The sequence below is a fragment of the Dermacentor silvarum genome, chromosome 5, assembly GCF_013339745.2.
Source record: "Dermacentor silvarum isolate Dsil-2018 chromosome 5, BIME_Dsil_1.4, whole genome shotgun sequence".
Taxonomy (NCBI): domain Eukaryota; kingdom Metazoa; phylum Arthropoda; class Arachnida; order Ixodida; family Ixodidae; genus Dermacentor; species Dermacentor silvarum.
The window spans coordinates 64,378,571-64,403,984 of NC_051158.1; the positions used below are offsets into that span (position 1 = coordinate 64,378,571).

The following is a 25,414-nucleotide window of genomic DNA, read 5'->3' on the forward strand; positions in this document are numbered from 1 at the left end:
GATTCTTCATCTTCTTCACTGCACTTGCCGGGCGTCTTGTCTGTGGGAAGTTTCTCAAATTGCATCATTGAAGAGCTCTGATAACTGATGTGCAACAGTCCCGCCTTGAATAGCCTGTACAAATTTAGTTTTCAGAAATAACCGATCGCTCGATCGCTTAGAGATTTAGTAGGCTGCTTCACACACTCGAATTAACTGTAAATGCTCGTGTCGTTGTGGTCAGTTATAATGTAAGAAGTCTTACCAATGCAGACAGCTGCTCCCGCGCTGAAGTCGCAAACCAATCCCATCGACTTGCATATCTCCTTTTCCTCCTCGTTACAGCTAGTGCGTGTGTCATCTGACAAAAAAAAAAACAATGTACATATAAAGCTTGTGCTAAAGCAGTTCCACTAGAAAAAGATAACCGTCGGGAAAAACATTGCTCCAGATGTATAAAAATTAAAATTAAATCCTAGGGTATTATGTACCACCATAAGATTATGAGACACGGCGTAATGGCGGGCTCCAGATTAATGTTGACCACCTGGGATTCTTTAACGTGCACACATTGGATGCTACACGGGTATTTTTTTGCATTTTGCCCTCATTCCTCATGTGCAGACAGAGTGATAAGACATACCTTATTGCCTACCTTAATGGAAACACACATATCAAAGCTCCCCTGTGGTAGATGTCGCAATTCAGTCACAACAGCTGGATTACGTCAAGAGGGGGATAGTACTTGCAATACAAACCGCAGAGTGCTCTTTTCTAATTAACAACATTTACTAATCATATCGTACAATTATTCAGACTAGAGCACACGTTATAGTTGCGGAAGTGAATACGATAACAATGAGCAATGAAATAATATCTATTTATCAGAAATATTGTCCTTAGCACCTGCTCTGAGAAATGCGTCCTGAAATCTGTGCCATCATAGCAGTGCTCCGTTTTGTACAGTGCCGATAAGTGTCAAGTAGAACATCAATGCATTTCGCTAATGTACTAGATTTCTGCTTATATAAATTATTTCAGTACACGGATTCAATACTGCAACTGAGACATGTTCTCTGAAATGATTATTACATGGTTTCTAAAGCAATTGATTACAGACTTTATTAGTAAGCTTTTGTAAATTAGTTTAAATCAGTATTTTTTTCTTTGAAGTAGTTCCCGCTTCCAAGTAATCAGGATGGCGTGATATGATTGCGCTATCTACCGCAGGGAAATTTAATATGCTTGTTTTCAATAAAGTAAATAACCCAGCATAGCTGCAGTTGCTAATGTCGCAGCTCCGTGCGATAACTTGTTGAGGACGTGCGCTTACCTACGCAAAGAGGGCCAGCGGCGCTGTAGTCGCATGCTTTCCCGAGCTCCCTGCAGTTCTTTTTCTCTTCTTCATTGCACGTGGTGCGATTATTATCTGGTGGAAGAGCAAAAAGGAGAGATACACGATGTCGACTGAGGGTGCAAGCGAGAGGCTTTCAAGGAAAGTTGGAGTTGGACAAATGCTGACGGCTTCATCTCTGAGGTATTCGAAAAAAATTTATGAAAAACGTAATGCTGTTCTCAAGTTTTGGTTTAATTCCGGAAACGAGGGAAAGATGAACCTTAAAATGAGATTAGGGCTGGGAGGTCAGCCTGAGTGAAGTGACTGCAGCAGACAGAGATATGGTGGTAAGAAAGCTGAACAAGGTGCGAACTTGATCGAGTTAGTAATGCATCTGAACTTGCTAAAGCGCGCTACTGATGGGACTTAGACGAAGAAACACGTGTTTCTATGGTTTATATTCTGTAACCCTTCAATAAACGCCAGTTGTAAGCACCGTGTTTGCTTTGCGTGGTTCTTCGTCTTGTGAGTAATGTGCTTCAGTGAGTTATCACGGCAGGAACATGAAGGAGGTTATTATCGCGAAGGTCATGACGAGCGCTGCGCATTATACTGATTCTGCGCAACGCACGCTTCACGCCGTATCAACCTTGGCAGATAGGAGTCGAGGATATGCTGGGGGTGTAACCAGGCGGATGCCTGTAGCATGCATGACTTGCACAAATGTTCTCGCCGCAGCCGAAATGTTTAGCATCCGCAAAGGTTTACATATAGTATAACCGACTAGAAATGTAAATGTTTGTGTATTGATTCGCTATCGATAAAACTGAGACAAGGCCCGTGACCCCGCGTATGTTAATAACCCCATTTGCTCGCACGTAATCATAATGGTCTTGTAAATTACAGTATTGTCTCAGGGCGTATCACCTCCTATACAGAGTCATAAGGAGACCTCCGGAGGCAGAGGGCAGCGTTGCATGTTGAGTTTGCGTTCAAGAAGGCATAGCAACTAGCGTATCTCGGTCCATCAAAGTTTTACTTCAGGCCCAGATCGTCAAATTAGGCGTTGCTTATCCGATACAGTCTGTATAGATACGTATATAGGGTTAGTAGATATAGACGTTCGGAGCTGATGGATTCTCTTCATCAACGTTTACTAATCTTGGTGAACGATAACGTTGGAGAAGGAAACCTTTCCTTCAGTAAAGGTAATATTTAAATACGGGCTGACTGAATGGATAAAGGAAAGAAGTGACAACGGCAAAAAAAAAAAAAAAAAAAAACAGAAGTTTGCACACAACTTCACGTCCTGAAATTAGCCAACGTGCATTTTGTGAGGCCAATTCATAGGGAAATAAATAACCGTCTCAGGTGTCCTGAATCACCTTGCACAATGGCACAGCATGATAAGACGAGCGTGAGAGTTACATATAACTATAGTCGGGTACTGACTGGGAGCTTACCTGACTGGGAGCTTGCCACTGTCGTTGAAGAGAAAAGTGTACAATCATTGCATTCTAACAGTGCTAACATATGTGGCAGAAGCTTGCAGCGATGCAACGAAAAATGTAAGGCCTAACGATAAGAGACAGGAAGACAGCGGTGTGGATCAGAGAGCAAAAGGGGAGAGTAGACATTCTAATTGACATTAAGAGAAAAAAATGGAGCTGGGCAGGTCATGTAATGCGTAGGATGCATAACCGGTGGACCATCATACTTTTATTCATAAAAGAATAAAATTGGGCTGGAGTGCATACGGCAGGCATTACCAAATCCTGACTGGGAGATTACCACTGTCGTTGAAAAGAAAAGTGTACAATCATTGCATTCTACCGGCGCTAACATAGGGGGCAGAAACTTGGACGTTAACAAAGAAGCTCGAGAACAAGTTAAGGACCGCACAAAGAGCGATGGAACGAAAAATGTTATGTCTAACGTTAAGAGACAAGAAGAGATCAGTGTGGATCAGAGAACAAATGGGGATAGCCGATATTCTAGTTGACATTAAGTGGAAAAAGTGGAGCTAGCAGGCCATGTAATGCGTAGGATGGATAACCGGTGGATCATTAGAGTTACAGAATGGATACCAAGAGAAGGGAAGCGCAGTCGAGGACGGCAGAAAAATATGTGGGTTGATGAACTTAGAAAATCTGCAGGCGAAAGTTGGAATTAGCTAGCGCAAGACAGGGATAATTGGAGATCGCAGGGAGGGGCCTTCGTCCTGCAGTGGACATAAATATAGGCTGATGGTGATAGTCGAGTGCAACTTTAGAAGGCGGTGGTTTTGTCCCTCAAAGGTGGATGCACACGAGCCTCCACTAATGGGCGCGCACTCTAGACTGACGTCATGAGGCGGCCTGCCGGTGACCCCGCCGACGGAGAACAGGCTGCCCGCGCTTCGAACTGGGCCGAGTCGCGTCAGCGGGATTATTTCTGTAGTCGCGGAGGCAATCGGCTGCCGCGCTTCGGTCATCTGGGGGGGCCTCTCCTGTATTCTTAAGCTCTACCAGACTATCATCATCATCATATTTAAGAACATAAATATGGCTAGAGCGAATAGGTTCTGCGGAAGCCCGAAAAGTGGAGATAGGTTCATGAAATAAAATGAAATGGAAGAGAAACTGCCCCGGAAAGGGCGTTGGTCCCGGGTTTGATGGCCGGGCTAGGACGATCGTTCTTCAAATGCGAAGTTTTCTTTCTGAGAAACCCGCATGGGTTTCATTTGTAGCTTCCTGCTACAGTTTGGGTGGATGCTGAATTTTCCTTTCATGAATATGACTAGACAGGCAGGTTCAATTTAGGGACATCATCTTATCTTGATCTTCAAAACGAAAATAAGAAAAAGGGGATCACACAAGTCACTGAGAAAATGAACTATGATCTTTTACTTTGAATACCGAGGTAACAGAGACGATAGTCACCTCGTAATGTTGCGCTAAAGATTTCGAATATATTCCGCTGATACGACTTATGCTTTCGGCAGACAAACAAGACGCACAAAAATTGCACGGTTGACTTCTCGTTGGTGTTCAAATGCACTGTGACCGTCTTTATCTGTAATGGACAGTAAACTAGCATGGGGAAGACGTCCTCACAATATATGACGTCACATGGAACTAACTGCCCATGAAACCCGGAGGTGGCGACGCCAACTACCTTATACTTTGCAGTGGCTTTGTCTTGAGACTGCTCCGATAGAAATTACACGATTCTTACTACAGAAGGGGGATGGACGCGTCGGGGTTAAATTACTTTTGCTCTTGACTTTTACGGATTTTTCAAACGTTTGTGGAGAATGTAAATTGCCAGAAATTACATTTAATCTTGGCAACTTTTTGTTTCAGGGAAACTTTCGCTCAATGTGGGAGCACAACCAACTAAGGAAATTCTTGCAAATTTCCAAGAAATATTCGAGAGAACTACGGAGAACTGATGAAATAATGCTGAAGAAACTATTAGGAAAAATTCTATGCTCTCGGTAGCAATATTTTACAGACACTCAGCAAGAGGTCAGATTTCTTCTAGAGAAGAGGTGTCTAATGTGGAGTTGTGTTACAGAGCATAGCGTACCATCCATACAAGAGCTGTTGTCACTAGCTGTATGTGTCTATAGCTAGGCTGCGACTGTACATATTGTTGCGACTGTACATTTTATTGCACTGGTTTAACTTATGGCCACGTGAGCTGACAGCTAAAGTTCCTTGGTTTCGCGGAACGACTAATGCAAAAAACAATGCTATCTTATCGAGAAACACCCATATGCCCCATAACCCACATATCCTATAGTCCCAAATGAACACGTCAGGCAAATAATAATGCAGATTCTTACGCATCTATGTGTAAACAAAAAAGTATGTGCACAATTAGGGTTTTTTGTACTGTCCATTTTTTTTCTGTCACAGCACAAAAGATGAAGCAAGAATAAACCAAGTTTCGCCAGCATCAGGAAAAATAACGAACAATAAGTTTCGAGGCCTCCATAGGCCCCTTGTTCACAATAACAACAAAGATGCAAAGTCCTTGCTTGTATTGAAAGGACTGTGCACCTTATGCGCCTCTTATACTGCGAGGACTGTGCATCTTATATTGCAAGGACTGTGCAGTATAAGCAAGGACAGAGCGTCTTTGTTATCATTGTGAACAACGGGCCCGTCGGGGCCTCGAAAACCTTTGCTGATTTTCTTTCTCACAATTTTTGCAAGTGTTTGTTTATTCTTGCTTCAGTCTATATCCTCCTCGCCAGACGGTATTCCGCTGAACTCTCCACTACACAGTACGAAACGTGAATATTGTTACGCGATAGCCTTGTTGTTGAAGCTCTATCATTACGCCAACTTTCTGCACAAGTGCAACGCGGTAAACAATCTTTGGAGGACTCTACAGGCTTTGTTCCCGTACCAGCACACGTGGGGGCGCCAGCGGTAAAGTCGCACTGCTTTCCTTCTTCTTTACACGCTTCTCTCTCTTCTTTGCTGCACGTTTCACGTTCTGGATCTGAAAAAGAACGAAGAAATTCAGTGCAAGCACATATCGTTCCTTGAGGATCTGATCTCCCACCACAGGATCTTGGCTTCCTTACCCACTCCCCTCCAAATATCGGCAGACTTCAGCGATTCCCCCTGCGCCGAACTCGTTTACTTCATTCCAGTACCGCCTGTTGTGGCCTCCGAAATATACGCGCGGATGCCACCGCTCTCGGAGGCTGCGTGAAACGCGACCCCTTGCACAAATTACCAAGCGCGACAAGCGTGATTGTCGCATGCTAGCGCAGTGGTTAAACGCGTGCCGATCCGAAGTGTGCATTGTCGCGGAGTCGTGAGTTTGAAACTTTGGCTCGGTAGATTTTCAGCATGAAATTCTTTTAGCTCCCGTTGTCGGCGACCTTCAAGTGACCTTGAGCCAAAAGCCAGAGCTGTTATCCGGGCACTCAAACGAGAACAAAACAAGATCATGCGGGCAACCACTCAAAAGTTACAAATGTGGCCCCCAACCCTTTGCACAGGACCGCGTTACATACGCTAGTTACTTCCCAAACAAGTTACACAAAATATTGCTTCCGAGTTCTGCCTAATGTTTGTTCACAATATCACTCAAGCTGTAACTTCTAGTACGCTGAAGTTTTATTTGTCATTTCCAATAGCTGACGTTCAAAAGGCAGATAGAGGACACCAAACACTTGATTGTCATCTTTTGGCGCTGAAACAGGGTTGCCTGTGCTCTTTTCAACGCCAGTGGTCCGTGAGTTCCGTGGCGCGTGTTTTGCGCCGCCTCCTTCGAGAGATGACGCCACGCTGCGTGACCAGGCAGCCAGCGTCAGGCGCGCCGCGGATGGTTGTTTGACCGAGACGAGACGTGCAACGAGGTTCAGTTCAAAACAGGTTCATTTCGTCTCAGTAAGCTTTCAGGCCTGCGTCGCGGCACCAATCTACTTTGCCGGTAGCCATTTCATGCTTACATCTACTCTCGATTACGGGAGAGCCAGTAGTTTTTTTCTCCATATGCGTGGCGCATATAGGCATTCTGTAGCCTTCCGAATTGTGTAACTTTCAATGTTTATAATGCAGAGTAGTCCGTGATTGCTTCCTAGTAAAAATAAAGGTAGTCTATAGCTTGTCTGTACACGTATTGTTACCGGATTTGCCTCAGAGTAGTTTATCTTTTGCCCGCATGGAGCGGGGAGGCAGAGCCGTTCGCCTCACTCACTTAATGTCGTTGTATGTCATATGGAAATCTTATTTTAAACTATATACGTATATGGGCGATACAAGCACATGCAGTCTATATAAAAACTTGTATTGTGGTAGAATAAAAATCTGCAGGCCATATTCACCTCATATTAATCTCTTGCTTGCAGGCTATACGTTAAAACGGTGATGCAAGTAGAATGTTTGTAGAATTACAGAATGTATTTTGATATTGAGCGTGCTAGTAAATAGAGCAATGAGCTTTCAAGCTACCCTCCAGGGTTCACTGTCATTCCTTACCAATGCACACGGGGGCTCCAGAGCCAAAATCACACGTCGGTTCACTTTCACTGCACATTTCTTCATCTTGTTCACTGCACTTGCCGGGCGTCTTGTCTGTGAAAAGAAAAAAAATCAAATGCAGTGAAAAATAGATAGATAGATAGATAGATAGATAGATAGATAGATAGATAGATAGATAGATAGATAGGAGCAAGCAGACGTGGCAGTATGACCTGGTATTTCTTCCTTTGATCTGTTTGATCAGGCAAACTTCTGAAGTGGCAAGGTGTTTCATAAGTATACTAGCTGCACGTGAAAGCCGGTTTTCACGCGTTACCGTCGGTTTTCAGAGCTCAGGCGCGTACTGTGTTTTTGTATTTGTGGAAAAAATGAAACCTACTGCAAGAAAAAAAAATCAGCATGTGATGGTACTGTTTATTTCTGACCACGCCAGACGGCAATGCTTAGTTTCCACTGAATATAATCAATTTGTTTATGGGAGAGATAAAAAACACGACAGAAATTACGGGGCTGCCATGGCTACGATACGTCTATCCCGCAAGAGGTCCGCTCGTCTTTTGAAGGCTCAGCTCACTTGCTTAAGTGTTGCTTTCACTTGCTGCGTTGCTCTTAGCGTTCAAGATAGAATTGGAGTACAATTGTTCAGTCGAACACCACCGGAACAAAAGAAAAAAAGGAAAAACGACTGCAGTGAGACGACGAGCGCCAAGACGCGACAAAAAAAAGCACATACACACGCACGTACGCACGTACGCATATATTTGTCGGCAAACTCATCACTCATGTTTCGACTCAGTCAGACTGACCCACGAGTGTGAGAAGACGTTTGATGAGGCTGAAGTCCGAGTGAAGACATCTAAGTAGAATATTGATGACTCTCAGTCCGAGTGAGCTCGGCTGAGCAGCACTTTGTTCTTCAATGCATAACACAGCGTTTTCTTAAAAGAAGCAACTGGAACTTCGATACATTTCGTCGGACACTTTGAGAATTAATATGTTGAAACTGTTGCAGTCCTGAGGATTCGTTCCAAGTGGATACACCTTGCTAGCTCACCGGCTATAATTCGTAGATTTAAATATGTGCCGTAAATGAACTAATGAAAAAGTTAATTGGCGAAGTTCTGTTAATTACTTAATTAAGCATTTTAATTTTCTCGTAGAACTAATGGCTGCCTCACCGAGTAATTTAGATCAAAGGTCAGGATTGGGCTGTCTGCCCCGGGCAATTTTCTAAAAAACGTCGGACCTTATAAAAAACCCGGTAGATTGCACTTGCATTGAATGCGACTGCATTTCCGCGACAGCAATCACTTACCTCGACACAGCGCGGCACCGGTGCTAAAGTCACATGTCTTTCCATATGGCTCGCATCTGTCCAACTCCTGCTTGGTGCACTCGTGCTGACTGTCATCTGTTGGCGGAACGATGACGATGTAAGCGTGTTAAGCACGAGACCTGACCGCGCATCATCATCATCATCATCATCATCATCATCATCATCATCATCATCATCATCATCATCAGCCTATGTTCATGTCCACTGCAGGACGAAGGCCTCTTCCTGTGATCTCCAATTACCCCTGTCTTGCGCGAGCTGATTCCAACTTGCGCCTGCAAATTTGCTAACTTCATCATCCCACCTAGTTTTCTGCCGTCCTCGACTGCGCTTACCTTCTCTTGATATCCATTCATCATCATCATTTATTAACCCTTAAAGGCCCCTGTCGGGGTATAACATAAGGGGGGGGGGGCAAGAACAGAAATACAGCTAGCAGTCATGATATCAAAAAATTGTATGAACGCTAAATATAGGAAAAAAGAAAAATAAATATACATATCCAGATCTATATATATATATATATATATATATATATATATATATAAAGCAATAGTAGTAAGACGTGGCACAGGTGTAAGCAAGGTGATTAGGTTTGATAATGGGCTGCCAGTAACTGCTTGAATTTTGAGCTATCACGCTCAATAACTATTGATTGTGGCAGTTCGTTCCAGTGCTCTATTGTGATGGGCAGGAAAGATTTATGAAATGCGGTGGTGGTTCCATGAAGACGTTGTACACTTAAGCTGTTGAAAAGTCGACGAGAAGTGCGGTGAGGAGGAAGAAGTGAATTACGCAACTGGGGAAAATAGTAGTAGAGTTTGTGAAAAAGACAGTTGTGCAATTGTGCGGCGAGTTGACAAGGACTGGAGATTAAGAGAAGATTTAATGCTACTGATACTTGTGTTCCAATCGCATTGTGAAGCTGTAAATCGCGCAGCCCGATTCTGTACAGATTCTAACGCGTTAATCAAGTAAGCCTGATGAGGGCTCCAAATTGGTGACGCATATTCGAGTTTAGTTTGGATGAATGCTTCATAGGCAAGTTTTCGAATAGAAGTGGGTGACATTGATAGGGACCTTTTGATTAATCCGAGCGATCTAGAACAATCAGCCGCTAGTTGTGAGATGTGGTCGGACCAGTTGAGTTTGATATTGTGACGCCTAGGTAGCGGTATGTATCTGTGGATGAGAGGACCCATGAATTGAGGGAATAGGGGTAAATTCTGTTGTTTTGTTGCCGAGAAATGGACATGAAATTACATTTTGAAGTGTTAAGTACCATAAGCCAGCGTGAGCACCAGTTAGTTATTTTGTTGAGGTCATTTTGCCGCGACAAATGACCAGTTTCCGAGGTTATGCACCGGTCCAGGACGCAGTCATCTGGAAACAAACGCACTGAGGATGCTATGTCGTTAGGGAGGTCGTTAATAAAAATTATAAACAAAAGGGGACCAAGGACCGAATCTTGAGGAACGCCGGACCTCACGGTCTTGCTAGCCGAGCTATATACGGTTGTCAATGACTGTGCACTGGGACCTATTAGTAAGAAAACAATGGATCCATGATAATACTAAAGGGTCAAGACTGAGGCAAGAACGCTTGGTCAATAGTCGACTATGGGATACACGATCAAATGCTTTTGAAAAGCTGAGGTAGATAACGTCTGTTTGGAAGCCGGAATCCAGATTGAGGTGAATGTCTGTGGTGAACTCGAAAAGCTGTGTTTCACATGAAAGAAAGGGCAGGAAAAAATAAAATTTTCAACAAAATTGAATATGGTCACCGGGCGTGCGCGGTGTCTACCAGTTTAGACCGATTGGGTGTTGCTTTTTATTGTCACCCAATGAAAAACGCGGAATACACACGCCGTAAAGAGACACCTGAAACGAAATCTAGGGTTATAGGTAATTTTGCTAATATGATGGCTGAGTTTCATTTGTGTAGCGTGAATTTTCTACTGTTGAGCGTCATCGTGTTAGGGCCCGGCGCGGTGCATGAAACTCCGTACACAGTCTGTGTCAAGGGTCTACAATATACAAATTGCATATAGAATACATCAACAATATACACAGGTGAAAGTGGACATAAAATTACAATAATAAAAAATAAGTGATAGTAACTCGGTCTAACTAAAACAACATGTATTGAGACAAAACACATGTGTACAATTTTGATATGCATTACGGCAATAGGATGTAGGGAGATATGGGTGAAAAGGAGATGAACTAAAGAATGCAAGAAGAGTAGTAGGAAAACGTCTATCGAAACAGCCACCTGGTGGGAAGAAATTGCAATGCAACAAACACCGAAAAGTGATGCTAGAGAAAGCACTGAACACAAATACGAATTACAAAGATGTGAAAAAAATTAAGCAGATACCACCCACTGTAGGAGAGGTTGCTATTCGAAGGATCTTGCAGGTAGATGGCTACCCAGCATCATTTTGGGTCCCGCAAATCGTTACCAAGGTGTTATCCGTGTCTTGTCATGCGTGTATCCATGTCATGTAATTAATGTCATGGTATTTGTAATGTCATGTATCTCATGAATACATGCCATTCTATTTATGTCCCGCATGCCACGCATGTTTGGCATTAATCTCGTTCATGCCATGCCATTTGTGTCATGCATGTATGTCACATGGGATGGTAAAGAAATGTCCAGGTAGAGAATGACCACGACGGCATCACGACCAAGAGCATATTTGGTAGCCCAAATGCCATCTCATGTAATTCATGTTACGACTTGCATGCATGTCTTGTCATGTCTATCCTGACATATATTCATTTAAAGAAATGACCACGACGGCATTACGGTCACGAGCACATATTTGCCTAAGTGAGTGCTTAAGAGAGTGGGTCACTGTATCGGTGTAAGAGGCTAAACAGATAGTAGATACTAGATAGATAGTTAGATAGATAGATGGAATCAAGATACCTAAAGTAGGCAACAAGTGCGTCGCATTGAAAGAAACAACAACCAATATTCTCTAGGAGTTCCCAAAGATTCTCTAGGATGAAGTTTCTAGCTGCATACGGGTGTCTCGTTCATATCACACCTAGATGTGCTCTGAGCCAAACAGATGTGCTCTGAGCTTTCAACAATTACACGAGGGCTCTTGCATAAAGCAAACAAACATTCTGCATGGTCTGCCCCTGAAAAACTTGCATTTTGATGCTCTGAGCCAAACAGATGTGCTCTGAGCTTGCAATAATTACACGAGGGCTCTTGCATAAAACAAACAAACATTGTGCATAGTCTGCCCCCAAAAAACTTGCATTTTGAAAACTCTTTCGATCTGAGGTGTGTTTTTCAGAAAGCACGGAGGACATATGAATGTATTCCTGCCTGAAAAGCCTGCAGTAATTGTACTAAAAATTAATCTTCGTGTCCATCGTAATTTATCTTGTGAGATACCCAACGATGGGGAATGCCCATCTTCAGACACGAATGAAACAAGAATCTTGGATAACTTTGACTCAAGTTTAGTTAACAGCGTTTACAAGCATATCACGCACACGCACGCACGCTCGCAGACAAAAAAAAAAAAAACTGCACAGCAGCGCAGGTTGCAGCTTCCTCAATTGCTTACCAATGCAGAACGCAGTCCCTGCGGAGAAGTCGCATTGTTTTCCCATTACCTTACAAGTTTTTTTCTCCTCCATATTGCACCATGTTCTGTTTTGATCTGTCAGTAAAAAAAAGGGTATTGCATAAAGATTTGCTAGAAAATAAAATTAACTTTTATTGCCACTATTGCAGGAGAAGGCAGCTTAAGCTATTCAACGCAACTCATACAGGATATAATCGGTGATAAAGGTTCAGCGTTGAAGAAAACTTCGTCCTGGCCAACGGATTCAACTTAGCACCATCACATTTTCGAGGCAGTCGTTCCATCAAGTGAGCCAACAATTAGGGAGCCTAATCGGCGGAAGAGGGCGGGCGATCGGTCGGCCAATCGAAGCTAAAAGACAATGACGGTGAACGTATTGTGGTCAAGGCAAGCTCTGAGTGTGCGCATGCGTCGTAGATCACGTGTAGTGGCTCGTGGTACAGCCGACTGGTTCCTCCAATTCGGTTTGCAGCGATGCGGAGCCCTCCCTATAAACGATTTTTGAGTAGCTGAACTGAAAATATAAATTTGTAATTGTAGTTGTAAAAATAGAAATAGAAGTACAAATACAAAAATACAAAGAAATACAAATACAAACAACTGAAATAGAAATACAAATACAAATACAGCTGAACTGAAATACATTACTTTTGTTCAGCTGTTCAAAACTAGTCTCAGCTATGAACTAACTAGCTCAGTTAAATACTATTTCCTCCCTATACGTTTGTGTCCGGAAACCCTGAGCTAGCCGAAGGTTCAACTGCTCCCAGTGCAATCGGAGGAGCCACGTGAACGGAATTCTGGTGAATCTCGGTCAGGCTGCACCTGTTCGAAGATGAGGCCGCCTCCGAGTGCTCTGAGCTGGAGCGCAGCGCTGTGAAAGGACCAGCCGAATGTGGTCCGAGCACTCGGTTTTTACCAGTCATGTGTGAAGCGCACCTTGACAGTGCTCTAGGGCGCTGTCGATGGTATTGCATACGAGCCAAGAATAAAGGAGAAAGTACTCTCTTCCCCCCTACCCTCCCTCCTGCGCTGCCTTCCCGCTTTCCTCCTTTCGCGTGGGAGATTGAGTCGCCAGTTCCCCTTGCGCCTGGTTGCAAGATACTCAATTGGTGCCGCAGCACAGCGTCGCCACCACCACTCCCTTTCCCTCCCTTACTCTCTCCCATACCCCCACGGCCACCACCGTGCCCACGGCCTTCGGGCGACGGAAGAAGTCGTTTGCTCTCCGTGAAAGCGCGCGTCCCCCGCGTGCTTTCACTCGCACATACGGCGCGCGGCGACGATTTTATCGCGCTTGGACTTTATACGGAACCTCACGGCGGCGAAGGCGACGCCGACGGCAGAAATCCGCATGAAGTGTCCATATAATTGCTATTGCAATAAAAAGAAAACAGTGGGGTGGAGCGAAGGCCGTACTAACCTCCACTTTCAGCCACATGCTTTGGTGGATGCGTGGTCAAGAGTAAGTACTTTGTTTCTTATTTACCAGTTGAACCACTTAGCTGTGGTACACGTAAGGGTACAGTCGGTGTCAAAAGATTGCGGAATGCGGGATCTGAGAAAACATTGAATTTCCCAGCAGTTTGTGACCGCAGCCATTAAAACGGTACAACTCTACGTTGTTCACGTGTACAGGTTGGATATTCGAACACTGCCGGGGTGCATATCTAGGTTCCAGCCTTTGCTCTGATACCGCATGCAGTCGGTAATCTTATAAAAGCTGGTCGTAGGCTGCTCACCGAAGCTGCTCACCGACAGATGAGAGGGTCGTCCAGCAATCGAAAGACTGGGGGACACTTTCACATTTTTACGGATATAGGCGGTACGTTTATGCCCTAATTAATGGCAACATCTATGTCCTAAATAAGGGAAGTTTGACCTAAATATTACACTAAAGGGAAGTGTGGTCTAAGTTTACAAAACTCGAAGCAACAGCCATGTATAACATGCCTGCCACTGAAATTGAGCGCATACTGCGCCTGCAGAAATTCTTAACGTGGGCGCTACTTTCAGAACTAAACGACAAATAACGCAAACTTTCAAGCCTACGTGCTAATTGTCGCTATTCGCAGTATAAAACGTCGCTTACTAATAAAAATATGAAAATATGCGTATCGTTACAAAGGTTAAAGTGTTCAGGGCGTAGGCAATCTGTACACGGGCGGGAACCTGGTACTGTGAAGGTGCTACGGCAGATAGCACTTTAAGCGTAAAAGTCAGGAATCCTTGGGAAACTGTCGCCTTGAAAAATGACATTTAAAACAGCAACAGAGACGTACCGACACACATTGCAGCCCCGCTGGAAAAGTCGCATTTTCTTCCCATTGTCTTGCAGTTTTCTTGATCTTTTTCGTTGCACTCCTTTTGATTTTGGTCTGCAAGCAAAAAAGAACGGAACTAGTGGAACACCTGTTTATGCAAAATATACATGAAAATACGTATAGTTTTCCTATACATGCGCTACGCATTTTGCACCGAATTTATAGCCTTAATCAGATGACATGAAAAAAAAAGAAAACAAAAGTATGCAAGCCATACAGCTGTGGAAATTTATTGTTCTCGCCATAATTAGTGGACACTTTAAAACCCCCGCGCGGGGCATAATGACCTTATGCGATGCGATATACTCATGGAAGTATAAAAACATTACAAAATACAGGCAAATACATTTTTTGAAAAACAGAAAACACTGGCGTAAACAATGTGACACGGACAACAAATCTGGTACATCAAGTGAAGACATGTAGTTGCTTTTAATCAGCTGTTAAAGCAATGCCTTTTCCAGTTATTTATGACAGATGCATTAAGGATTCATTAGAAGTATTTTTCGTACCATGTATAAACGCTGAATACTGAGAAACCAAAAAGCCCAAATTTGAAAAAAAAATTCTAGAAACTTCTTGAAACTTCGTAGGAAAATTTCAAAGTGTAAGCCGGATGGCAAAGTTGTGCTGTTGTTTCTAAGTCCTTAAACCAATGAGTATTCTTTAGCCAGCACGAATGACATTTTTGTACTTTTCTGTGCTCAGCTTTGCATTCGCCTTTGGCTTCTTGTTTCTGACGATGTACCCAACAGCACTACAGCATCGCGCGTACTGCCATGCAGTTCTACAGTGAACGTTTGTCTAGTGAGCAGGCACGTTGTTGTTTATGGAAAAGCACTCGCGCAGTCAACCTGCCGACATTTGTTCGATAAACAGGACTAGCCAAGTACAGTGATTTGTTTCCCGGGTACAATGTCGATCCTTCTGGACAAAGGCAGCAGTAGCTACAGTAACAAATACCTTAGTAAGCGCAGTTCAAAAAATGTAAGTTGTTTAAGACCTAACCTTCTTCCTAGAGTTACAACAATAATCGTCGTCAATCTTGTGTGCGCTTCCTTTCAACATGGCGAGGTCGGTATACTTTCCTGTCCGGAAAGCTATAGGACGATGAGGCGAGGCATGGGTGCGCATGGTAATCCCGACAGGAGAAAAGAAGCAGCGACTTTGAGACAACTGCAGACGAAGGCGTGAACCCACTTAGGCACATTATACCGCAATGCAGCCCGCACTTTGCTCCAACAAAACGGCCCCCATTTAATGAGTGTGTCTCCCTATTTCGTATCACCTGGGATTGTCCCAATGTAAAAGCAGCCTCCCTAAGATCCCTAACCCTACACCTGAGCAGTGGGAGGCCGTGCTGACCAGCCGGGACCCGAACGACCAGAAACAGTTGATACAATGGGCCCGAAGCGCAGTAAAGGCCACAGGAGTGCTGGATCCTCTTCACACAGGCTGAAGACGTCTCTGATTGAACAAATGCTATTAATTCGTTAGCATTTTTAGGGTACCTCACGGACTTTGCTGGGGCTGTATGTATGTATGTATGTATGTATGTATGTATGTATGTATGTATGTATGTATGTATGTATGTATGTATGTATGTATGTATGTATGTATGTATGTATGTATGTATGTATGTATGTATGTATGTATGTATGTATGTATGTATGTATGTATGTATGTATGTATGTATGTATGTATGTATGTATGTATGTATGTATGTATGTATGTATGTATGTATGTATGTATGTATGTATGTATGTATGTATGTATGTATGTATGTATGTATGTATGTATGTATGTATGTATGTATGTATGTATGTATGTATGTATGTATGTATGTATGTATGTATGTATGTATGTATGTATGTATGTATGTATGTATGTATGTATGTATGTATGTATGTATTATGTATGTATGTAGTAGGTATGTATGTATGTATGTTATGTATGATGTATGTATGTATGTATGTATGTATGTATGTATGCAGGCATGCATGCATGCATGCATGCATGCATGCATGTATGCATGTATGTATGTATGTATGTATGTATGTATGTATGTATGTATGTATGTATTATGTATGTATGGATGTATGTATGTATGTATGTAGGTATGTATGTATGTACGTATGTATGTACGTGTGTACGTACGTATGTATGTATGTGTGTATGTACGTATGTATGTACGTATGTACGTATGTACGTAAGTACGTATGTACGTGCGTACGTATATACGTATGTATGTACGTGCGTACGTATGTACGTATGTATGTATGTATGTATGTATGTACGTACTACGTACGTACGTACGTACGTAATGTATGTAGGTACGTACGTACATACGTATGTATGTATGTATGTATCTATGTATGTATGTATGTAGGTAGGTATGTATGTATGTATGTATGTATGTATGTATGTATGTATGTATGTATGTACGTACGTACGTACGTATGCACGCACGCACGCATGCATGCATGCACGCACGCACGTATGTCTGTATGTGCGTGTGTGTGTGTAACAACTGCGTAACATAAGTGCACTTTTTGCTCGCGCTGTACCGTATTCTCGGTAAAATTTGGCACACATGGGTAAAACTGCTGGATATGGTTCATCCGATGGCGCGAGTCTTTCCTAGTAGCAAGAACGCCAGCCCCCATGCTAATGAAAAGACCACCTGTCTATCGAAACAACAGGTGAATCCGAAGATTGTCCCTTGAGCGTGGAATTGGCCGAATTGGCGACACTTCAAGCAAAATGTGATGAGGCAGATACTCATACGGACAGATAAAAAAAACTAGTATAACCAATGAAAAGTGTTTCGAAATGGTGCTCACCAAAGCACGTCGGTTTGTAGTTGATAAGCTTGCATTCTTGTCCCTTCGCATGGCATTCTTCGGTTTTTGTGGAATCACATGGTTGTGGCGGCTTTTCTGGAACTAATGAACGAAACAATAATTATATGGTTTTCCTATGGAAGCTCATACATGAAGGGTTCATTTTACGTGCGCATAACAATTGTGCGAACTTGCGAAGTTTTGCGCTACTCCATGAGAATGTGAATAATTATGAATAAAACTGAAACTAAAATTTACCACTGTATGTTGCGACACTGTCTTTTACAATTCACAATTTGCGCTGTATAGCTAGCATTTTCATTTTTGTTCTCGTCACCGAACTCTTTCTGGTTTGGGGAAATATGAGCTGTACTGAAATCATAGCAACAGCAGCGAATTGGCGACACTTCTAGCAAAATGTGATGTGGCAGATACTCATACGGACAGATAAAAAAACTAGTATAACCAATGAAAAGTGTTTCGAAATGGTACTCACCAAAGCACGTCGGTTTGTTGTTGATAAGCTTGCATTCTTGTCCCTTCGCATTGCATTCTGCGGTTTTTGTGGAATCACATGGTTGTGGCGGCTTTTCTGGAACTAATGAACGAAACAATAATTATATGGTTTTCCTATGGAAGCTCATACGTGAAGGGTTCATTTTACGTGCGCATAACAATTGTGCGAACATGCGAAGTTTTGCGCTACTCCATGAGAATGTGAATAATTATGAATAAAACTGAAACTAAAATTTACCACTGTATGTTGCGACACTGTCTTTTACAATTCACTATTTGCGCTGTATAGCTAGCATTTTCATTTTTGTTCTCGTCACCGAACTCTTTCTGGTTTGGGGAAATATGAGCTGTACTGAAATCATAGCAACAGCAGCGAATTGGCGACACTTCTAGCAAAATGTGATGTGGCAGATACTCATACGGACAGATAAAAAAAACTAGTATAACCAATGAAAAGTGTTTCGAAATGGTACTCACCAAAGCACGTCGGTTTGTTGTTGATAAGCTTGCATTCTTGTCCCTTCGCATTGCATTCTGCGGTTTTTGTGGAATCACATGGTTGTGGCGGCTTTTCTGGAACTAATGAACGAAACAATAATTATATGGTTTTCCTATGGAAGCTCATACGTGAAGGGTTCATTTTACGTGCGCATAACAATTGTGCGAACATGCGAAGTTTTGCGCTACTCCATGAGAATGTGAATAATTATGAATAAAACTGAAACTAAAATTTACCACTGTATGTTGCGACACTGTCTTTTACAATTCACTATTTGCGCTGTATAGCTAGCATTTTCATTTTTGTTCTCGTCACCGAACTCTTTCTGGTTTGGGGAAATATGAGCTGTACTGAAATCATAGCAACAGCACCGAATTGGCGACACTTCTAGCAAAATGTGATGTGGCAGATACTCATACGGACAGATTAAAAAAACTAGTATAACCAATGAAAAGTGTTTCGAAATGGTACTCACCAAAGCACGTCGGTTTGTTGTTGATAAGCTTGCATTCTTGTCCCTTCGCATTGCATTCTGCGGTTTTTGTGGAATCACATGGTTGTGGCGGCTTTTCTGGAACTAATGAACGAAACAATAATTATATGGTTTTCTATGGAAGCTCATACGTGAAGGGTTCATTTTACGTGCGCATAACAATTGTGCGAACATGCGAAGTTTTGCGCTACTCCATGAGAATGTGAATAATTATGAATAAAACTGAAACTAAAATTTACCACTGTATGTTGCGACACTGTCTTTTACAATTCACTATTTGCGCTGTATAGCTAGCATTTTCATTTTTGTTCTCGTCACCGAACTCTTTCTGGTTTGGGGAAATATGAGCTGTACTGAAATCATAGCAACAGCAGCGAATTGGCGACACTTCTAGCAAAATGTGATGTGGCAGATACTCATACGGACAGATAAAAAAAACTAGTATAACCAATGAAAAGTGTTTCGAAATGGTACTCACCAAAGCACGTCGGTTTGTTGTTGATAAGCTTGCATTCTTGTCCCTTCGCATTGCATTCTGCGGTTTTTGTGGAATCACATGGTTGTGGCGGCTTTTCTGGAACTAATGAACGAAACAATAATTATATGGTTTTCCTATGGAAGCTCATACGTGAAGGGTTCATTTTACGTGCGCATAACAATTGTGCGAACATGCGAAGTTTTGCGCTACTCCATGAGAATGTGAATAATTATGAATAAAACTGAAACTAAAATTTACCACTGTATGTTGCGACACTGTCTTTTACAATTCACTATTTGCGCTGTATAGCTAGCATTTTCATTTTTGTTCTCGTCACCGAACTCTTTCTGGTTTGGGGAAATATGAGCTGTACTGAAATCATAGCAACAGCAGCGAATTGGCGACACTTCTAGCAAAATGTGATGTGGCAGATACTCATACGGACAGATAAAAAAACTAGTATAACCAATGAAAAGTGTTTCGAAATGGTACTCACCAAAGCACGTCGGTTTGTTGTTGATAAGCTTGCATTCTTGTCCCTTCGCATTGCATTCTGCGGTTTTTGTGGAATCACATGGTTGTGGCGGCTTTTCTGGAACTAATGAACGAAACAATAATTATATGGTTTTCCTATGGAAGCTCATACGTGAAGGGTTCATTTTACGTGCGCATAACAATTGTGCGAACATGCGAAGTTTTGCGCTACTCCATGAGAATGTGAATAATTATGAATAAAACTGAAACTAAAATTTACCACTGTATGTTGCGACACTGTCTTTTACAATTCACTATTTGCGCTGTATAGCTAGCATTTTCATTTTTGTTCTCGTCACCGAACTCTTTCTGGTTTGGGGAAATATGAGCTGTACTGAAATCATAGCAACAGCAGCGAATTGGCGACACTTCTAGCAAAATGTGATGTGGCAGATACTCATACGGACAGATAAAAAAACTAGTATAACCAATGAAAAGTGTTTCGAAATGGTACTCACCAAAGCACGTCGGTTTGTTGTTGATAAGCTTGCATTCTTGTCCCTTCGCATTGCATTCTGCGGTTTTTGTGGAATCACATGGTTGTGGCGGCTTTTCTGGAACTAATGAACGAAACAATAATTATATGGTTTTCCTATGGAAGCTCATACGTGAAGGGTTCATTTTACGTGCGCATAACAATTGTGCGAACATGCGAAGTTTTGCGCTACTCCATGAGAATGTGAATAATTATGAATAAAACTGAAACTAAAATTTACCACTGTATGTTGCGACACTGTCTTTTACAATTCACTATTTGCGCTGTATAGCTAGCATTTTCATTTTTGTTCTCGTCACCGAACTCTTTCTGGTTTGGGGAAATATGAGCTGTACTGAAATCATAGCAACAGCAGCGAATTGGCGACACTTCTAGCAAAATGTGATGTGGCAGATACTCATACGGACAGATAAAAAAAACTAGTATAACCAATGAAAAGTGTTTCGAAATGGTACTCACCAAAGCACGTCGGTTTGTTGTTGATAAGCTTGCATTCTTGTCCCTTCGCATTGCATTCTGCGGTTTTTGTGGAATCACATGGTTGTGGCGGCTTTTCTGGAACTAATGAACGAAACAATAATTATATGGTTTTCCTATGGAAGCTCATACGTGAAGGGTTCATTTTACGTGCGCATAACAATTGTGCGAACATGCGAAGTTTTGCGCTACTCCATGAGAATGTGAATAATTATGAATAAAACTGAAACTAAAATTTACCACTGTATGTTGCGACACTGTCTTTTACAATTCACTATTTGCGCTGTATAGCTAGCATTTTCATTTTTGTTCTCGTCACCGAACTCTTTCTGGTTTGGGGAAATATGAGCTGTACTGAAATCATAGCAACAGCAGCGAATTGGCGACACTTCTAGCAAAATGTGATGTGGCAGATACTCATACGGACAGATAAAAAAAACTAGTATAACCAATGAAAAGTGTTTCGAAATGGTACTCACCAAAGCACGTCGGTTTGTTGTTGATAAGCTTGCATTCTTGTCCCTTCGCATTGCATTCTGCGGTTTTTGTGGAATCACATGGTTGTGGCGGCTTTTCTGGAACTAATGAACGAAACAATAATTATATGGTTTTCCTATGGAAGCTCATACGTGAAGGGTTCATTTTACGTGCGCATAACAATTGTGCGAACATGCGAAGTTTTGCGCTACTCCATGAGAATGTGAATAATTATGAATAAAACTGAAACTAAAATTTACCACTGTATGTTGCGACACTGTCTTTTACAATTCACTATTTGCGCTGTATAGCTAGCATTTTCATTTTTGTTCTCGTCACCGAACTCTTTCTGGTTTGGGGAAATATGAGCTGTACTGAAATCATAGCAACAGCAGCGAATTGGCGACACTTCTAGCAAAATGTGATGTGGCAGATACTCATACGGACAGATAAAAAAAACTAGTATAACCAATGAAAAGTGTTTCGAAATGGTACTCACCAAAGCACGTCGGTTTGTTGTTGATAAGCTTGCATTCTTGTCCCTTCGCATTGCATTCTGCGGTTTTTGTGGAATCACATGGTTGTGGCGGCTTTTCTGGAACTAATGAACGAAACAATAATTATATGGTTTTCCTATGGAAGCTCATACGTGAAGGGTTCATTTTACGTGCGCATAACAATTGTGCGAACATGCGAAGTTTTGCGCTACTCCATGAGAATGTGAATAATTATGAATAAAACTGAAACTAAAATTTACCACTGTATGTTGCGACACTGTCTTTTACAATTCACTATTTGCGCTGTATAGCTAGCATTTTCATTTTTGTTCTCGTCACCGAACTCTTTCTGGTTTGGGGAAATATGAGCTGTACTGAAATCATAGCAACAGCAGCGAATTGGCGACACTTCTAGCAAAATGTGATGTGGCAGATACTCATACGGACAGATAAAAAAAACTAGTATAACCAATGAAAAGTGTTTCGAAATGGTACTCACCAAAGCACGTCGGTTTGTTGTTGATAAGCTTGCATTCTTGTCCCTTCGCATTGCATTCTGCGGTTTTTGTGGAATCACATGGTTGTGGCGGCTTTTCTGGAACTAATGAACGAAACAATAATTATGTGGTTTTCTATGGAAGCTCAAACGTGAAGGGTTCATTTTACGTGCGCATAACAATTGTGCGAACATGCGAAGTTTTGCGCTACTCCATGAGAATGTGAATAATTATGAATAAAACTGAAACTAAAATTTACCACTGTATGTTGCGACACTGTCTTTTACAATTCACTATTTGCGCTGTATAGCTAGCATTTTCATTTTTGTTCTCGTCACCGAACTCTTTCTGGTTTGGGGAAATATGAGCTGTACTGAAATCATAGCAACAGCAGCGAATTGGCGACACTTCTAGCAAAATGTGATGTGGCAGATACTCATACGGACAGATAAAAAAAACTAGTATAACCAATGAAAAGTGTTTCGAAATGGTACTCACCAAAGCACGTCGGTTTGTTGTTGATAAGCTTGCATTCTTGTCCCTTCGCATTGCATTCTGCGGTTTTTGTGGAATCACATGGTTGTGGCGGCTTTTCTGGAACTAATGAACGAAACAATAATTATGTGGTTTTCTATGGAAGCTCATACGTGAAGGGTTCATTTTACGTGCGCATAACAATTGTGCGAACATGCGAAGTTTTGCGCTACTCCATGAGAATGTGAATAATTATGAATAAAACTGAAACTAAAATTTACCACTGTATGTTGCGACACTGTCTTTTACAATTCACTATTTGCGCTGTATAGCTAGCATTTTCATTTTTGTTCTCGTCACCGAACTCTTTCTGGTTTGGGGAAATATGAGCTGTACTGAAATCATAGCAACAGCAGCGAATTGGCGACACTTCTAGCAAAATGTGATGTGGCAGATACTCATACGGACAGATAAAAAAAACTAGTATAACCAATGAAAAGTGTTTCGAAATGGTACTCACCAAAGCACGTCGGTTTGTTGTTGATAAGCTTGCATTCTTGTCCCTTCGCATTGCATTCTGCGGTTTTTGTGGAATCACATGGTTGTGGCGGCTTTTCTGGAACTAATGAACGAAACAATAATTATATGGTTTTCCTATGGAAGCTCATACGTGAAGGGTTCATTTTACGTGCGCATAACAATTGTGCGAACATGCGAAGTTTTGCGCTACTCCATGAGAATGTGAATAATTATGAATAAAACTGAAACTAAAATTTACCACTGTATGTTGCGACACTGTCTTTTACAATTCACTATTTGCGCTGTATAGCTAGCATTTTCATTTTTGTTCTCGTCACCGAACTCTTTCTGGTTTGGGGAAATATGAGCTGTACTGAAATCATAGCAACAGCAGCGAATTGGCGACACTTCTAGCAAAATGTGATGTGGCAGATACTCATACGGACAGATAAAAAAAACTAGTATAACCAATGAAAAGTGTTTCGAAATGGTACTCACCAAAGCACGTCGGTTTGTTGTTGATAAGCTTGCATTCTTGTCCCTTCGCATTGCATTCTGCGGTTTTTGTGGAATCACATGGTTGTGGCGGCTTTTCTGGAACTAATGAACGAAACAATAATTATGTGGTTTTCTATGGAAGCTCAAACGTGAAGGGTTCATTTTACGTGCGCATAACAATTGTGCGAACATGCGAAGTTTTGCGCTACTCCATGAGAATGTGAATAATTATGAATAAAACTGAAACTAAAATTTACCACTGTATGTTGCGACACTGTCTTTTACAATTCACTATTTGCGCTGTATAGCTAGCATTTTCATTTTTGTTCTCGTCACCGAACTCTTTCTGGTTTGGGGAAATATGAGCTGTACTGAAATCATAGCAACAGCAGCGAATTGGCGACACTTCTAGCAAAATGTGATGTGGCAGATACTCATACGGACAGATAAAAAAACTAGTATAACCAATGAAAAGTGTTTCGAAATGGTACTCACCAAAGCACGTCGGTTTGTTGTTGATAAGCTTGCATTCTTGTCCCTTCGCATTGCATTCTGCGGTTTTTGTGGAATCACATGGTTGTGGCGGCTTTTCTGGAACTAATGAACGAAACAATAATTATGTGGTTTTCTTATGGAAGCTCAAACGTGAAGGGTTCATTTTACGTGCGCATAACAATTGTGCGAACATGCGAAGTTTTGCGCTACTCCATGAGAATGTGAATAATTATGAATAAAACTGAAACTAAAATTTACCACTGTATGTTGCGACACTGTCTTTTACAATTCACTATTTGCGCTGTATAGCTAGCATTTTCATTTTTGTTCTCGTCACCGAACTCTTTCTGGTTTGGGGAAATATGAGCTGTACTGAAATCATAGCAACAGCAGCGAATTGGCGACACTTCTAGCAAAATGTGATGTGGCAGATACTCATACGGACAGATAAAAAAAACTAGTATAACCAATGAAAAGTGTTTCGAAATGGTACTCACCAAAGCACGTCGGTTTGTTGTTGATAAGCTTGCATTCTTGTCCCTTCGCATTGCATTCTGCGGTTTTTGTGGAATCACATGGTTGTGGCGGCTTTTCTGGAACTAATGAACGAAACAATAATTATATGGTTTTCCTATGGAAGCTCATACGTGAAGGGTTCATTTTACGTGCGCATAACAATTGTGCGAACATGCGAAGTTTTGCGCTACTCCATGAGAATGTGAATAATTATGAATAAAACTGAAACTAAAATTTACCACTGTATGTTGCGACACTGTCTTTTACAATTCACTATTTGCGCTGTATAGCTAGCATTTTCATTTTTGTTCTCGTCACCGAACTCTTTCTGGTTTGGGGAAATATGAGCTGTACTGAAATCATAGCAACAGCAGCGAATTGGCGACACTTCTAGCAAAATGTGATGTGGCAGATACTCATACGGACAGATAAAAAAACTAGTATAACCAATGAAAAGTGTTTCGAAATGGTACTCACCAAAGCACGTCGGTTTGTTGTTGATAAGCTTGCATTCTTGTCCCTTCGCA

General features: G+C 41.8%; 2 protein-coding genes across 2 annotated transcripts in view; both read right to left on the minus strand.

The window, feature by feature from the left end:
• The window catches only part of LOC119454145 (axoneme-associated protein mst101(2)-like), a 101,282-nt gene extending 88,961 nt beyond the window's left edge, over window positions 1-12,321 (minus strand). The window contains exons 1-5 of the mRNA XM_049667945.1: window positions 12,234-12,321; window positions 8,618-8,713; window positions 7,300-7,395; window positions 5,714-5,809; window positions 1,313-1,408 (exon numbers count right to left, since the gene is read on the minus strand). Coding sequence (XP_049523902.1) covers window positions 1,313-1,408; window positions 5,714-5,809; window positions 7,300-7,395; window positions 8,618-8,713; window positions 12,234-12,306 — 457 coding nt within the window. The 5' untranslated portion in view covers window positions 12,307-12,321. The remainder of the gene's footprint in view (window positions 1-1,312; window positions 1,409-5,713; window positions 5,810-7,299; window positions 7,396-8,617; window positions 8,714-12,233) is intronic.
• Window positions 12,322-12,970: 649 nt separating this feature from the next.
• The window catches only part of LOC125945701 (uncharacterized), a 46,155-nt gene continuing 33,711 nt past the window's right edge, over window positions 12,971-25,414 (minus strand). The window contains exon 5 of the mRNA XM_049667946.1: window positions 12,971-13,128. Coding sequence (XP_049523903.1) covers window positions 12,971-13,128 — 158 coding nt within the window. The remainder of the gene's footprint in view (window positions 13,129-25,414) is intronic.